At 38.6% G+C, this 15,229-nt stretch overlaps 2 protein-coding genes across 4 annotated transcripts in view; both read left to right on the top strand.

Moving 5' to 3' along the window:
* atrnl1a (attractin-like 1a) overlaps positions 1 to 15,229 on the top strand; it is a 473,108-nt gene that overhangs the window by 46,556 nt on the left and 411,323 nt on the right. For all 3 annotated transcript variants that reach the window (XM_051959750.1, XM_051959749.1, XM_051959751.1), the window contains exon 2: positions 10,279 to 10,362. In XM_051959750.1, the coding sequence (XP_051815710.1) occupies positions 10,279 to 10,362 (84 nt within the window). The remainder of the gene's footprint in view (positions 1 to 10,278; positions 10,363 to 15,229) is intronic.
* On the top strand, positions 4,092 to 4,547 carry LOC110957549 (nicotinamide riboside kinase 2-like). The gene has a single exon (XM_051959768.1). It carries the CDS (start codon positions 4,092 to 4,094, stop codon positions 4,545 to 4,547), a length of 456 nt encoding a protein of 151 aa, XP_051815728.1.

The following is a 15,229-nucleotide window of genomic DNA, read 5'->3' as shown; positions in this document are numbered from 1 at the left end:
ACAGCCGACAGGTTCAGTTTGAGAGCAGCTGGTGAGCATAGTGGAGCGTTCAGTAGCTAAAGAGCCTGATAGTTCCCTCAGGAGTCGGTTCAAACCACAGCGGGAACCAGAACTGAAGCAGAATGGCAGAATGAACACTGGGCTTGTGTTTAGCAGGTGGTAAAAAAAGCAAACAGCTTGAAATGAAAGCTTGCGTTGCCCCGTAGCTGCTGGATGTGCAACTGTTTGTGAACAAATCTACAAAATGAACATCTAAGAGGTGATGCAGCTTGTTTCTACTTGCTAAGACAAGTGGAAACAAAGACAAAGACAGGATACATGCTGGTGAATGTTAAAGAATAGTGAAACAGTGGCACAAGTGAAGAAGTTTTGACATCGTAAAGTCAGCAAACTTACTAAATAAAAACTTAATAATAGTGTGCTAAGCTTTTGCTGGTCACCATAAACTGCCAGGAGTGTGTTAACTCTCTGAACTCTTAGCAGTTTTTGTCCATTTTTTCTTTACTCCTGTCACATTTTTACTCCCTGTGGATTCATCTTTCTCTGCAATATAAAGTCCTTCATCTCAAGGAAAGAGCGAGTTTTTTGTTCTCTGAAGGGGGGCCTGACAGGAAAACTGTGAGAACCACTGAGTTGAGGAAATATTTCTTTTACAATCAAAGGTATTTTCTGTTTGCAGACTGAAATTGTCCAGGCATGTTAAGATGAGGCATGGGACTTAGAATTGTGAGGTCAAGGTGAAGAAAGATTACGTTTTCAAGGCAATTTTATTATCTTAACTTGAATTTAGTTTTTCATCAATTAATACAAAAATCAGAAATGGAAGTTGAATTTATTTGGTGGTTTATTATACAAAAATCCTTGAATCAACATGTAAAGAAAAAATGATCTAAATTTCCACAAGTGTTACCAGGTTACATTTCTAGTTTGGTTACAGACTTGACTTTGCTGGGCTTCGTGTAAACACAGCCTGCAGTTCAGCCGAGGAGACCCCACATTTTTGTCAAAAGACTATTGGTCACAGGTAAATGACTAATGACTTTGTGACTGTACCAAGAAATGCTGATTTTTTTTGTTTGTTTTTTAGTAGATTCTGACAACATCAAATTGTTTATTTTGGATATATTTTTTAAATTGGACATATAGAATAAAGTAATATTTGTTTGTTTTTTTGCTTAGATTCGGTTATTTGTCCTGATGTAGCAGCACAAGGAATGATCTTTTCCTGAAATTTCTGAAGAAAAACAAGTTCAATTTCAACAATACAATGCCTCAGTTTATCATTTAGACTTTACAACTTACAGATCAGAGTTTCTACAAAGACACAAAACACTTAGTCACAGCTATCTGGAACTGAATGATATAGTGTTTTAATTTATGATCAAAATGACAAAAATCTGACAAAAAATGACCAAAAAGCAACAAAAACAAGACAAAATATTCCAAAACTGAGAAACAAAATGAAAAAAGAGACACAAAACAACAAAAAATGAGACTATGAAACAAAACAAAACAAAAAAAGAGAAAAAACTTGACAAAGTTACAAAGCGACAACAAATGGACAAACGACAAAAAATTACACAAAATGACAGAAATGATATACAAAACGACAAAAAAGCAAAACATGAAATTGCAAAAATGAGACAAAGACACAAGCGAGACAAAAAGGAAACACAAAATGACAAAAACCAGAAACGAAACAATAAAAACATAACACAAACAACAAAGGTCAGACAAAAAACAAAAACAAGACAAAATATGACAAAAATGAGACACAAAAGGGCAAAAGAACAATGAGTAATGCAATATTTCACTTTATGATCAAAACAACTTGCCATGGTCTAGAACTTATTTAAGATTTATAGTTTTACAAATTTACACTTTGCAGTTCGTGTCTTCTCTGTCATTTTTACACTTTACAAAGTCGTCCTTGGGATGGATTGGTCTCTCTGGTGGGTCGCTTTTGGCCCACGGGCCACATGTTTGACACCCCTGTAATAACATGTCACAGACGAAAATTTCAATGACAGTTGGAAAGTTCAAAATCTGACTTTTTTTGATGTTTTTTTTTTTTTTTTTTTTTTTTTGTCAAATTCCTGCTTCATAAATGGTGTCATTTTGGTAATTTTTTTTCTCAAAAATAATGTCTTTTACACCCTTTATTCACAGATGTACATTTAACAGTGGGGTATTTTATTCCTTATCAAGTGACCTTTTTAATCATAGGTTTAGAACTATGGTGTTTCCTCTTTCAAAAGTTGCAATCTTTGAAGTAATAGGTTGAAATTATCAATAACTAAAGCAGCTCCAGCCTCAGAACATGCAACCTGTCCTCCAATTCATACGACCGCATCGGTCGTTTGCACCGTGCACCGGAATACGACCTATGCGGTCGTATGAACGTTTGCGCCCCTACGGGGAAAACGAACGCATTACGGGATTTAATTCGCGAAACGGCTTTTCCGTCGCAAAACGGCTTTTTTCTCACTTTCCCAACACGTTTTTAGGGTTATGGTTAAGGTTAGGGTTAGGGATAGGGACAGGGATAGTGTTAGATAAAACTTTGTTCATGATGACGTTTCACCTGCGACTCCAGAGTGTCGATATTTACTCAACCGCCAGAGGTCGCATAGTCAAAACGTAACACTGGGTCATAATACGGGCGTGTACAGACGACCTATGTGGTCGTTTTTGGTTTGAGGACAGGCTCGAACATGGACAGTTCAGTGCTAAGAAAGCAGGAGGAGCGGATGAAGGATTAGTTGCAGGTCTGAGTAATGGTGCTTTAAAATGATCTGTGTTTGAAGAGATGAAGAGCTGAGTGAAGGCTAAAGTTTTCCATTACAGAGTGTGTGTGTGTGTGTGTGTGTGTGTGTGTGTGTGTGTGTGTGTGTGTGTGTGTGTGTGTGTGTGTGTGTGTGTGCGGCAGACAGGATTAAACGAGCGTGGAGGTGGGAGCAGGAGGTGGCCTGGTCGCCTACCTTTGGGGAGAAAATGAAACGGGTGATTTGTACCGACACTACCTGAAGATATTGGCTTCTTCCTCCATCCGTCTCCACCCGGCTCTCGCTCTTTTTCCATCCATTTGTCTGTCTATCCTTCATGCATCTGTCTTCTGTACAGCATCAATTATTCACCCGGAGCAGATGAATATTTCAAAGGGTGCCGGACTCTCTTCCTCCATACCTCATGCTCTTGTCCCTGTCTCTGTTTTATCTCCCTTTTATGCCTCCTGTTCTTCTGCCAGCATCACGTAGCTTCATCCTCTGTGTGTTCAATAACCCTGATTCCAGCCATGTTTCTGTAAAAGATGTTGTGAACTCCTGCTCTGTTTTCTGTCCCCGGTCACCATATAACCTCGTCTATCTGGGAGGGAGTGTGTCGACTTATTGTCTGCATGCGTGAACAGTCTTCTTCCATGCCGGGCTCTTTTGGGAGGGTTAATGGTCGAGGTGTTTTGGAGTGACGGTTTATTGGTGCTGCTGGAGGCTCCTCCAGTCAGATCCACATTAACTATGAATGCGATCTACCTTTTGCATGTTTTCATAGAAGGGCTCAGCCTCTCTGCATATTCACTCAGTTTTCCACTTGAGCGAGAACTCCAGGAGGAGAGCCACACCACGACTTTGTCCCAAATCCACCGCCCTATTTCAGCTGGAAGGACTGAGGAAGTGTTGGGCTGTATTCTTGTATTCTGCAGGGAAACATGTTTTCTCCCAGATTACATTTAGTTGTGATGTATCAGAACCTACATTTCTAATCAACAGATCTTTGCAGTTTATTTTACTGCTTTATCGTCACTCTTCTTCAGTCAACCAGCCATATATCAAATGGTGCGGGACTCATCTCACTTGGAGGAGAAGATCCATACATAGTGCAGGTTTAGCTTTTTTTGAGTACTCCTTACAATATACTACATTTTGTCCCTATCAAGCATCATCTCCTCTTCTGCTCTTACTTTGCTCACTGAACTCAAGTGCCACGGAGGAAGCAGCTAGTTGATGTTTCTGTTGACTGTTGATCTCCAATCACTTCCGACCTGGTTTTTATTGATGTTTTTACCTGTTGAGAGCTTTGACCAGTCCAAGAGCATGATGTACGTCATCGGCATCTGTGGTGTACCCAATGGAGGGAAAACCACTCTCACCAACCGATTGATCAAGAAGCTGCCCAACTGTTGCGTGGTCCATCAGGATGACGTCTTCAAGCCTCAAGATCAGGTTGAAGTTGGTGAAGATGGCTTTAAGCAGTACGATGTCATTACTGCTGTGGAGATGAACGCCATGATGAGTACGACCTATGCGTGGCTGGAAAACCCGGTGAAGTTTGACAAGTCTCATAGCGTTAATAACACCCTGGATACAGAGATCATCCCGAAGTCCAACCACAAGGAGGAGGAGGAGTCACACATCCTTGTTGTTGAGGGCTTCCTGCTTTACACCTACAAACCTTTGCTCGATGTGCTGAACAAACGTTACTTTATTTCCATCCCATATGAAGAATGCAAAAAGAGGAGGTGCTCTAGGAAGTACAAGGCACCTTTATAGTAAATAAAATCACTGATATGACCTCTAAGACGCTGGGAACAAACAAGATCAATATTTTTGTTTTAACTTACTGGTATCAGTACAAACCTTTGCCTGATCCTTTGTTTATATCTGCTGTCACAAAGGTGCTGTAAAAAAAAAAGGTACACCACAATTAGTGGCAAGATGTTAGGGATGCCAATTTTGAATCATTTTCCTCATCATTACCCAGCAGCACGATCAAATCATGGTCACAAACATAAAATGAGCATAGAGGACTGATTTCAGCTAAAAGGTAGCTCTGTCACACATGCTACTGGGATATAGAATTGTTGTTCCTGTCTATCCTGCTCTGTCTGAAATCCATAGTGCTGGCTGAAGGTCATTAATAAGCACTACACAAGTCTTTGTCATGGTGCCCATTGCTAGTTAAACTCCCACAATGCTCTCTGCTTGCCAAAACTGAACTGCCTGTATTCTGAATGACACCTCCTCTGGTCTCTACAGTAATAATGGCAAGAGGCTCCATCTAGTGGAACAGCCAGGTACTACAGCTAATCGACCATACATTTTCAATACATTTTTCGACATTCATGTAGATAGTTTAGGTTTTCTCCATCTTTTGGAGCTTGTGGAGCCACAGTACATTTCAGATAGTGCTTTCCGACCACCCATGTAACATTAAAAATCAGCTTGGCGACAGAGATGCATCTATTTTCTTCACCCTATAGAGTCCAGTGTAGCACGAGCGCTGTGATTGCACATTCATTTTGATTGCCGGTAGATTTGAAACCAGATAAGATGGACTGATCGTTCTTTTTCCATATCTGGGGAGTTAGACTAACATTTCACACGTTCACCAGGTCTCAGAGCGGTTTTTCGTTGCAGTGATGGGTTTGTAAAAATACACAGTAAAGTGCACAAAACAAAAAAATCATTCTAAACAAGACCACGGGATATTGTGCAACTTTTTTTTTTTAGAAACTTTTCTTTGCTTTGTTTTGCAAATTTTTTTAAAAATGTTTTTTTTGTATTTTGAAATATATGTTAAAAAAACAAAAATGATTTTAATTTTTTTGGTTTATTGCACTTTTAAGCACTATATTGTAGTAGTTAAGACATGAGTCAATACATATTATTTAAACTTGGCATATAAGGGTTTTATTGATATAAAGCAAATAGAAATACTCCAAAAAATTGCACTACAGTATGTAAAAATGTAAGAATATGTCGTGGCGGACTTACACAATTGTATGTCTTAAAGGGTTAATGTACTGTGGAGCTGCTCATTTGTCAAACATATGTCGGATTGATTTTAATAATTTAAATGCATTTGACGTGTGTATTATCTTATAATTATATCAGAGAGACTCGACATTGGCTGATGGTAAATATTAAATGACTCAGATTGGGACATCCCTGTCTAAGAAGGTTTTGTGTTTTGAATAATCCAGCAGACTGAGGCCTCTTTTCCTTTCCAGTTTCCCCCCAGCACTCCAAACACATGTAGGTTCAGTAAGTGAATATTCTGAGTTGCTGCTGGGAATGAAATTGAGTGTGAATGGGTGCCTGTGCATAAGTGTGAGCTCTGTAGAAGCCTGGCAGCCTGTGCAGGGTGTTTCCCGTCTCTCACCCGATCTCATCTGAGCTCGACTCCATCCTCTAGAGTTGCTCCCAGCAGCACAGGCGACGGTGTGAAAAGCTGCCCTCTTTAATTTCCACTCATCCCCCTGTTCTTACTTCTCCATTTTCAACTCACACTGTCAGTACACAGATTTAGGTGGAGCTGTTGGAAAAATACGTTCGGCCTGTTGTTGTTAGGATGCAGCAACTGCTACCTTTTAGTTCAGAGATCCTTGCATGCAGCAGTCACTTTTTCTTTGAGTGTGTTCTAGTCAATTAGATTCTGTATTCATTGTTTAATGCACTTTCTCTGTGATTTTGTCTAAAGTGAATGTGTAATATGGTCTTAATTTAGAGAAATATGTCCATTAGTAGCACCAAACAATAGAAAAACGATCTTGTGAATGTAATTCCGCACATTAACAGCAAGAAGCCAAGAACAGAGTTTTCATTGTCAATATTATCATCATTGAAGTCAGGTATTGCAGCAACGTGACATGAATATTTGTCTTCTAATCTGGGATTATAGCCAGAGGATGATCAGCAGAGACCGGTAGAAGAGATGGAAAGAGAAATGGATGAAGATAAGGAAAGAAATTGAAGGAGAAATGGGAAAACAAATGACCTTGCATCCTGGTTTATCTCCTTTTCACCTGGTGGCCTCCCTCACTAGTCTCTTTCTTATAACTCCTTCAAAGGAGTCATAGTTGACCATCTGAACATTAGTAGCACCATACAATAGAAAATTCATCTTGTGAATGTAATTCCGCACATCAACCGTGTTCATCATCTCAACAAACCAAGAACAGAGTTTTCATCGTCAATATTATCATCATTGAGGTCAGGTATTGCAGCAGCGTGACATGAATATTTGTCTTCTAATCTGGGATTATAGCCAGAGGATGTAGCAGTGATCAGGAGAGACCGGTAGAAGGGATGGAAAGAGAAATGGATGGAGAGAAGGATAGAAATTGAAGGAGAAATGAGAAAACAAACAGGCTTGCATCCTGGTTTATCTCCTTTTTACCTCCTCTAAATCTCACATGTCTGCAAGTGTCTACTTGTATGTGTTCATGTGGTTTATTGGATGGATTTGAGCGTTTACCGTGGCCCGTGTCCGGCTGTGCTGCAATCTGTTTGCCCTCCCAAACGTTTTCCCTCATTCCACAGAAACAGCACATTTGGCCGACATGCTCTTAATCTCGTGTATTGGTGGTGATGATGGTGTGTTACGAGTTTCCTCTCTTTTTAGGCCCTTTGGCAAATTGAGGAGGAACAATGCAGTTATCTCACCATCTGAACCAGTCAAACGGGGTGGTCAAATGTTGGTCGCATTCGCTTGCACGTCACTTGTTGCTGCAGGCTTTTCAGGCAGTAGCTGCGGCCAAGTCCACTGATTACAGAGTACAGCGCTGAAGTCGGCAGCAGAATGTGTAATTTAAAAAAAAAATCTGTGTATATTTTAGAAATAAACCAAAATACAAGAAGTAATAATTCAAGAATAGACATATTTATAATCTAAAATAAAATTAACAACCTGTAACTCCAATTTGCCATTAAATTTGCATCTGTCCATTTAGAATTTATATTGTACAAAATGTCATTTTTACTCCGCCAAAGAATGGGCGGAGTTACGTGACGATTGGCTCATGTTTGTCCGTGTGTTTGTCTGTCTGTTGCAACATTAGTCAAAATGGACAAACGGATTTGGGTGGAATTTTTCAGAGAAGGTCAGAAATGACACAAGGATCAAGTGATTAGATGTTGGCAGTGATGCGGCTTATTGTCTGGATCCACGGATTTGTTTAAGATTTCTGTATCATTGCCAGAGAGCGGCACGGCGTCACTGTAACTGTGAGTTTTCAAGCAGAGAGCTGCCATGTAACAAATAAATAAATGTATTCACACAGTACAGTGCAGAGTTGTGTGTCTCAAGTAGCTTGTGGGCCTTTTTCCCTCTTATTTTAGGATTTGTAAATTAATCAGGTTTTATCTCCTAATACGTCTTTGTCTTTGTTGTCTTCTTTTATGTGTTTTTTTCCATGCTAAACAATAAAAATTGGTTTGAGTGAAACTTACGAGGGCCGATGGTGATGCTGAAGGCTTAGATAATGAACACACACACAGATACACACACACACTCACACACTCACACTCAGACAGTAACACACTGTCCGACCGGAGGCAGCCTGCGACGTCTTCACTGCTATTGTGATAAGTCGCCTCTTCCCTCTAGAAAAGATTACTTTGATTGACAAGTATGACTGCTGTTTACCACACACACACACACACACACACACACACACACACACACACACACACACACACACACACACACACACACACACACACACACACACACACACACACACACACACACACACTCCATCATTGTGGTTATATTACAATCGCTACACGAATATGTCACGCGGGGATCGCTATAGCAACAATAGCATGCACTGTATTACCTTGACATTAGTGAGGAGGATGTTTCATCTGCACACACACACATTCTGTCACTTCAGTCAAGACTCTTAGAAATTAATAATAAAGTATTGATATATTTATTTCTGCATGTGACACAGTGCTCTATTGTTCTAGGGTGGCATAATGAAGGAGATGATATGAGCTGGAAAAGATTTATATTTTTCATGCTGAGAGAGGAAGTAGTCCACAAAGTTGAATAATGAAGGGATAGTCGGTGGCGTCTGGGATGCATGAATGAGGCCGCGGTGCTGAACCACATGTTAGTCTGCAGCTACAGCGCACGCTGAAATAGGGCGGCTGATGCACATGATGCACAAAGTATGAACGCTGGATGTCTGAGAGGTGATACCCAAACGGCGGCAGGTAGAGCGGCTGATGCTGCCGTGAAAGTTCCACTAATCCAGAGAACTTAAAGTATGATGAAGTAGTAAAAAAATGATCAGGGTGACATAATGACACTTGGTTAATAATATACATAATGACACATGATTAATTCAATATTGACCACTTTCTTTAACTATAAAATGACTCAGAACTTACAGTGAAAACAGAGCGGAGCACAAAGTGATTCTACAAGTGTAATTCATATTTCTTGTAATTCTTGTTGACCTTCCTCAGTAGTCTCTTTCTTGTAACTCCTTCAGAGGACTCTTTGATGTCTTGGTGACCTTTTTCCACTAATCTCTTTCTTGTAACTTCTTATTTTAATCTGACATTGCTTTGTAGAAAGAGAGTTCATTTGCAAAAACGGATAACTCCATTTTGATAAATTTTCAGAATTTTTTAATTGTTTACTTGAGATAATATCAAACAAACTGAAGTTGAGTGGATTTGACTCAGTAGATAAATACATGACAAAATGGAGAAAAGATAAATTATTAATGTTATTATTATTATTATTATCTCAAGTAAACAATAAAAAAAGGGTTTTCTAAAAACGGAGTTACCTGTTTTTGCAAATGAACTCTTCATATGTTTTCTCTTTAATACGAAATAACTTTTTTGTTTATTCTAATAGAAATAAAAGGATTTTGATTTAATGTTGAAAGTCTATACAAAGAAAAACTTCCAAGGAGGGTAAATGCACTTTATCAAAACTTTCAGTGTGTTCCTTAAAGTATGAAACCTCTGTCTTGCTGCATTTTGACTCCTATTATGACATCAGGAAATAGTACTGCTGCTGCTGTTGTTGCTGTTATTCACATCTAAAAGTGATTTAAGCCATTTACGTCATGAGACAAACATTGTATAATTGAGGTCCGACTCACTCGTGTTGAAGTTGCATAACATTTATTTTTTTTTATCCTTTTTTTTCAGAGAGTTACAGTGGATTCCAGTCTTAAGTCTGTGTTACTGAGTGCAGAGGAGGTTTCACAAAGATGGCTCATATCTAATCAGCATAGTCAGGCTTTAGTTGGACATCTGCATTCATCTGTTGCATGAACTTGTTAGGCTTCTGTCTGTCTCCTTAAATCACAAGATTAGATTAGTATATCAGAATTCTGGTCATTTTTTCCTGTTTTTTGGTGATTAAGATAGAACCACACTGTCAGAAACTCGTGCTTTGTGATTTTCAGCACATAAAATCGTATTATTGTCGAATTAAAATCACTAACCTGCTGTCTTTTTTCTCTTTTTACAGGTTAACAGACCTGTCAGGTTCTCTCACAGATGGTCCAGTAAACTACAAATACAAGACCAAATGCACTTGGTTAATAGAAGGATTGTGAGTACCAGTATTTTTTTTTATCCTGCACACATCATCATTAATCCTGCTTACTTGCTCATTTGGATGTGGCTGAAGGGCTTTGGATAAGAGGAGCTTTATTACGGGACAGTAGGAGTTTGTAGATTAGCGTATGTAAAAGACAATAAGTTCCTTTGTGCTCGTTTAAAATGAACTGGTTGCACATATTAGCTGTGGAATTATATGTAAAATGTAGCATTTCTTATTTTATTCTTCTGTTAATGCTGTGATGCTGCACAGATCTATACATCAGTCACATCTGTTATGTTCATCTCCTTGGACAGCGTTAAAGGACTCAATAACAGTGGTGGCATTTCTGTTTTTTGGCAAGACACGGTGTCACAAGTCAGACCCTGCTCATTTTGTTTGTCTAACTACCCCAAGTTACAGATTTGCCACAAAGGGCTGTAACTAGTGCATACATTACCAAGAAATTTGGTTCAGATACATGTGGTCAAACTGGTGATCATCAGATTTGGTTTTCCCCCCCAGAAAGGTCAAAACTTTCCCATTTGGTGCAAAGACTGGATGTCTCCGTGTCTGTATGTCGCTCCTCAGTATTAAGTATAGATATTCGTGGACTTAAGAGGATAATTTTATCCTTACTGTGACCTGGATTATTGCAAATTTTTGACTTGATCCCCACTTTAGTGACATGGCAAAAAAAACCTCCAAACCCAATGACAAGACATCGGGTTCTGAGTGGATCTGAATAGCTTTAATGTTTACAAACATTAAAAAGAATCATTTTAATGTTTCTTTTTAATGTCTCTAATACCACAGTATAGCAAAAGTTTCCAGTTAACCACAATAAAATAATGAAGTTTAAAAGACTGGTTCTTACATAGCATGCACTGTAAAAAAAAATAAGAAGAAAATAAGTAAAAAGTGGTTATATTGAGCATAAAACGTGTTTTCTAGCTGAAATTTCACATGAGATCATGGGTGTGTTTTTTTTTGGCTTTTTCATGTCTAATGACGGGTATTAACAATGAAATAAGAAAAAAAATGAGATGAAAATAGATATATACATAGATCGATGATAGATACGCTGATTAAACCTGTGTTTTGACAGATTTCTAAAGTTTTCAGATATTATACATGAGTGAAAACACATTGATTCAGCATTTTTGTTTTGGAAATGTCTCTAATTATACAAGATGTCTCTCACTGAACAAAGAAATCTGTAAAAAATATATATAGAACCAGAGTAGTTCAAAATTATATGTTTGCAGTTGTGTTTTATATAAAAAAACAGAGATTTGTGATTATTTGTTGTTAGTTATAGTTGATGTTATTTTACATTTAACCCTCCTGTCATATTCCAGGTCAAACTGACACATTTTAAAATAAAAAAAATAATCAAAAAAGAAGTACTTTATTGGTATGAAGCTTCCTCTGCTTGGCTTCATAAGTGTAATCAACATATGAAATGGTTCATTGTAAATATTTCTGGCTCAAAAACAGTGCTAAAAAAATAAAGTTTACTTTCAACACAAATCCTCATTTGTCTTGATCTTAAGTCAGCAAGTCAATTTCACCCTGAACAGAAGAGGTATCTCATGTTAATTTATGAACATCATTCCAGAAAAAATGCAAATTAAAAAACATAAAATATAAAAATTAAAATGTCTATGTCAAGTAAAATATATATGTAGTTCTTTCCGATGTAAATTTAAATAAAGCTTTAACCCTTGTGTGGTGTTCATATTTTTGTTACACAGCCAGCGTTCGCGGGTCTGGTGGGCCCGGCGCATTTTGGGGTTTTCAATTCAACACAATCAAATAATTTTACGTTAAAAAACTCAACAGATGTTTTCCTCAGTTCAATTATAAGCAATATAAACAACATAAATGGTAAATATTTGCTCTTTACCATTGTTAGATCACATTTATGAATAAAAGTGCTACTCGTTTTTTGTTAGTTTTTTAATAAAAAGTACTTAGAAAGAAAGAAAATCAATTATAATCAAGGTAAGAGTGGAAACAATAAACAAATTTACAGATGAAGCAAGGTTTTTCATAACTACTGACTTTTATTTATTTGAATTTCATCAGAAATTTAACCCATTCTGATCTGTTTAAACATCAGAGGCTGAACACATGCAGTAAACATGTCTGTCTCGACAACACATCAGCCTCATTGAATATAGTTTTTTCACACGTATACAACACATGAGGGGCAGAGTTTTACTGTGTGTGTGTGTTGCATATGTATTTTTGGCACTTGATGCATGTATATTGTGTTTTTCTGTCCATCTTGGGTCCACACACTTCGCAGCGCTTCTTTTTGCTGTTGCTGGCTGCAACCGAGAATAATGAAAAGATCAGGAATTTTACTAATTCTCTTCTCTCTCACAAGACATGAATGTCAGACCAGCTGCAATAGCATCACACACTTACTTCAGACTCCGCAGGTGGTGGTTCTGTAGGTTGGGTGGATGGAGCACCAGTAGCCTAGCCGCGCTAGACCCATGTTCTGAAGGCACAAGGGTCTAGGACCGCTCGACAGGGAGGGAGGCGGGCTAAAAGGTTGTCTTTCAAATCCCTCTGCAGCAATTGGGTAGGTATACAACCAATCAGTGCAACGAATAGGCTGACGTAGTTCCGAGAGCACCGGCGGATTGTGGCTAAGTCCCATTAGCTTCCCAACCAGCGGAGCCAACTGGTATATTAAGGATTTGCCATATCCCGTCGGCATAAGTCCAAATACGTCTTTCTTCTCAATGAAACACTTCAGTGCCGTCCTTTGTTTATCTTTCAAGTTGAATTTTAGCTTCAAATCTTTAAGGGCTGTGGCCAAAGCCGAGTTGAAAAATAACTGTTTATTGTGCGCCGGTTGTTTCTGTCAGAATCGTTGCGCCTCTGTCGTCACTTCGTTAAGCCCGCCTTCTGACTCTACACTTCATGGTGATTGGTCCGGCCAGTTTTAGGAGCATACAGCCTCGAGCCTTATGGAGGGTAACTAGACCCACCCTGGCAGAGGATTAAATTCGTTGCTGTGGGTTGTCTGGCGCGGCTAGGCTAGAGCATCAGCATTCTCGTCCTGAATCCTCCTCATGATTGCTGCAGAGGCTGGGGTTCTTGGAACATGTTGTCTTCTTTGTATTTGAGGCCTCAGTGCCTTTCCCAGTTCCTCAAGAAAGAGTCGCCTCCTCTGGAGCTTCCCTCTGCTCCACTCTGGGTTCAGTGCCATCCAGATGACAAAGGCATTGTATGCTGAGATGTCCAACATGTAAAAGAATATCACCAGTGGCCAGCATAGGGTTCTCCTTTGCAGCTGTAGGCAGTCACCAGCTTATCCATGTTGTCCGCACCTCCTTTTGTGGCATTGTAATCCATGATCATTTCTGATTTTTGATGCTCCTAGAGAGCAGGTGTTGGTGCTTGAATTTTGCAAAGCTGTGCAGGAATGGCAGGGCAGAAATACCCCCCCCCCCACACACACACACACACACACACACACACACACAGCCCACACCTACACACACCTACACACCCACACACCAGGCCCAGACAGGAGGAGGACAGAGAGCAGATGCACAAGACCTAAAACTTCCACTTTTATTGGCCCCGGGTCCAGTGGACCCGAACACCCTGTATGTAACATAAATGCGTAGGGGGGGTGTACGGTGTGTGGTCATTGAAAATGTGTTGTGATATATGTTCTTCACGGAAAATGAGCCAAGGCCAGTGAATCCGAGCTTGAAATAAAAAATTATCGTATTACTTTTTTTTGATATAAAAATGAAAATGGGTCCCACAGACCCGAACACCATACAAGGGTTAACATTCTCTTTTTTTCAGGAAAAACAAGTGAATTACCCTCATCTGTGAGAGATAAAGAACACAGTTACACTAAATATTGATAATAATGAAGATAATAATGAGATATAACCAATGTTTATTGGGATATTTTTGTTTCTAGTATTTCTGGATAATAAAAGGTGCTCCAGGAGCATTTCTCTATTCCTGAGAAATGAACATAGCAGGAAGGTTAGACATATAAATATTTATTGATATTTTTGGTCTATTTCAAAAATATTGCAAAAATGTGTGCAATAAAACAGAAAACTTGATTAAAATTACAGATTTTTTAAATTATAGTCTTAATTATTGTCGTTACTTCACTGTTTAGCTTCTTAGCACTTTAATTACCCTCAGAAGTACAGGGTGACCCAAAAATACAGGAACTTTTTAACAATCCAATAAGACCAAGAGTGATGGAAGAAAAATATTTTATTCATAGTAACTGAAACCTTAAAACATGTCGTTTAAGAAACAATGAAGGAATTTTCATTTTTTAAAAATGACTTCCTGTAGATGGCGTCCTCCTGTACGAATGCATTCTTCAAACCTACCTGGGGCTATCTCAAGAGTAAAGTGTACACGACTCGACCAAGAACTCTGGATGAGTTAAAACAGATAATTCAGGATGAAATTCACAGTATCCCAGCTGAGATGTTGCAGCGGTCAATGAGGAATCTCAACAGCAGATTTCAGGAATGCATTCGTACAGGAGGACGCCATCTACAGGAAGTAATTTTTAAAAAATGAAAATTCCATCATTGTTTCTTAAATGGCATGTTTTAAGGTTTCAATTACTATGAATAAAATATTTTTCTTCCACCACTCTTGGTTTTATTGGATTGATAAAAAGTTCCCATTTTTTTTGTGTCACCCTGTATTCATTTATGAACATCAAATGCATCTATAGTTGAGCATTCTTTTGCACATATGATAGACAAACAGGGATCAGAAACCCTATACAGTTTCTGATTTGCACTATTTATAATATTAAGCTCTTTATTTATCATATACAGGCTGGTCAAAGCTGGAACTTATT

The sequence above is a fragment of the Acanthochromis polyacanthus genome, chromosome 15 (genome assembly GCF_021347895.1).
Source record: "Acanthochromis polyacanthus isolate Apoly-LR-REF ecotype Palm Island chromosome 15, KAUST_Apoly_ChrSc, whole genome shotgun sequence".
Taxonomy (NCBI): domain Eukaryota; kingdom Metazoa; phylum Chordata; class Actinopteri; family Pomacentridae; genus Acanthochromis; species Acanthochromis polyacanthus.
This window is presented reverse-complemented; position numbering and strand designations above follow the sequence as displayed.

What these genes read in the sequence shown, in the direction of transcription:
- LOC110957549 (XM_051959768.1), top strand. Translation starts at nt 4,092, where the DNA reads ATGATGTACGTCATCGGCATCTGTGGTGTACCCAATGGAGGGAAAACC.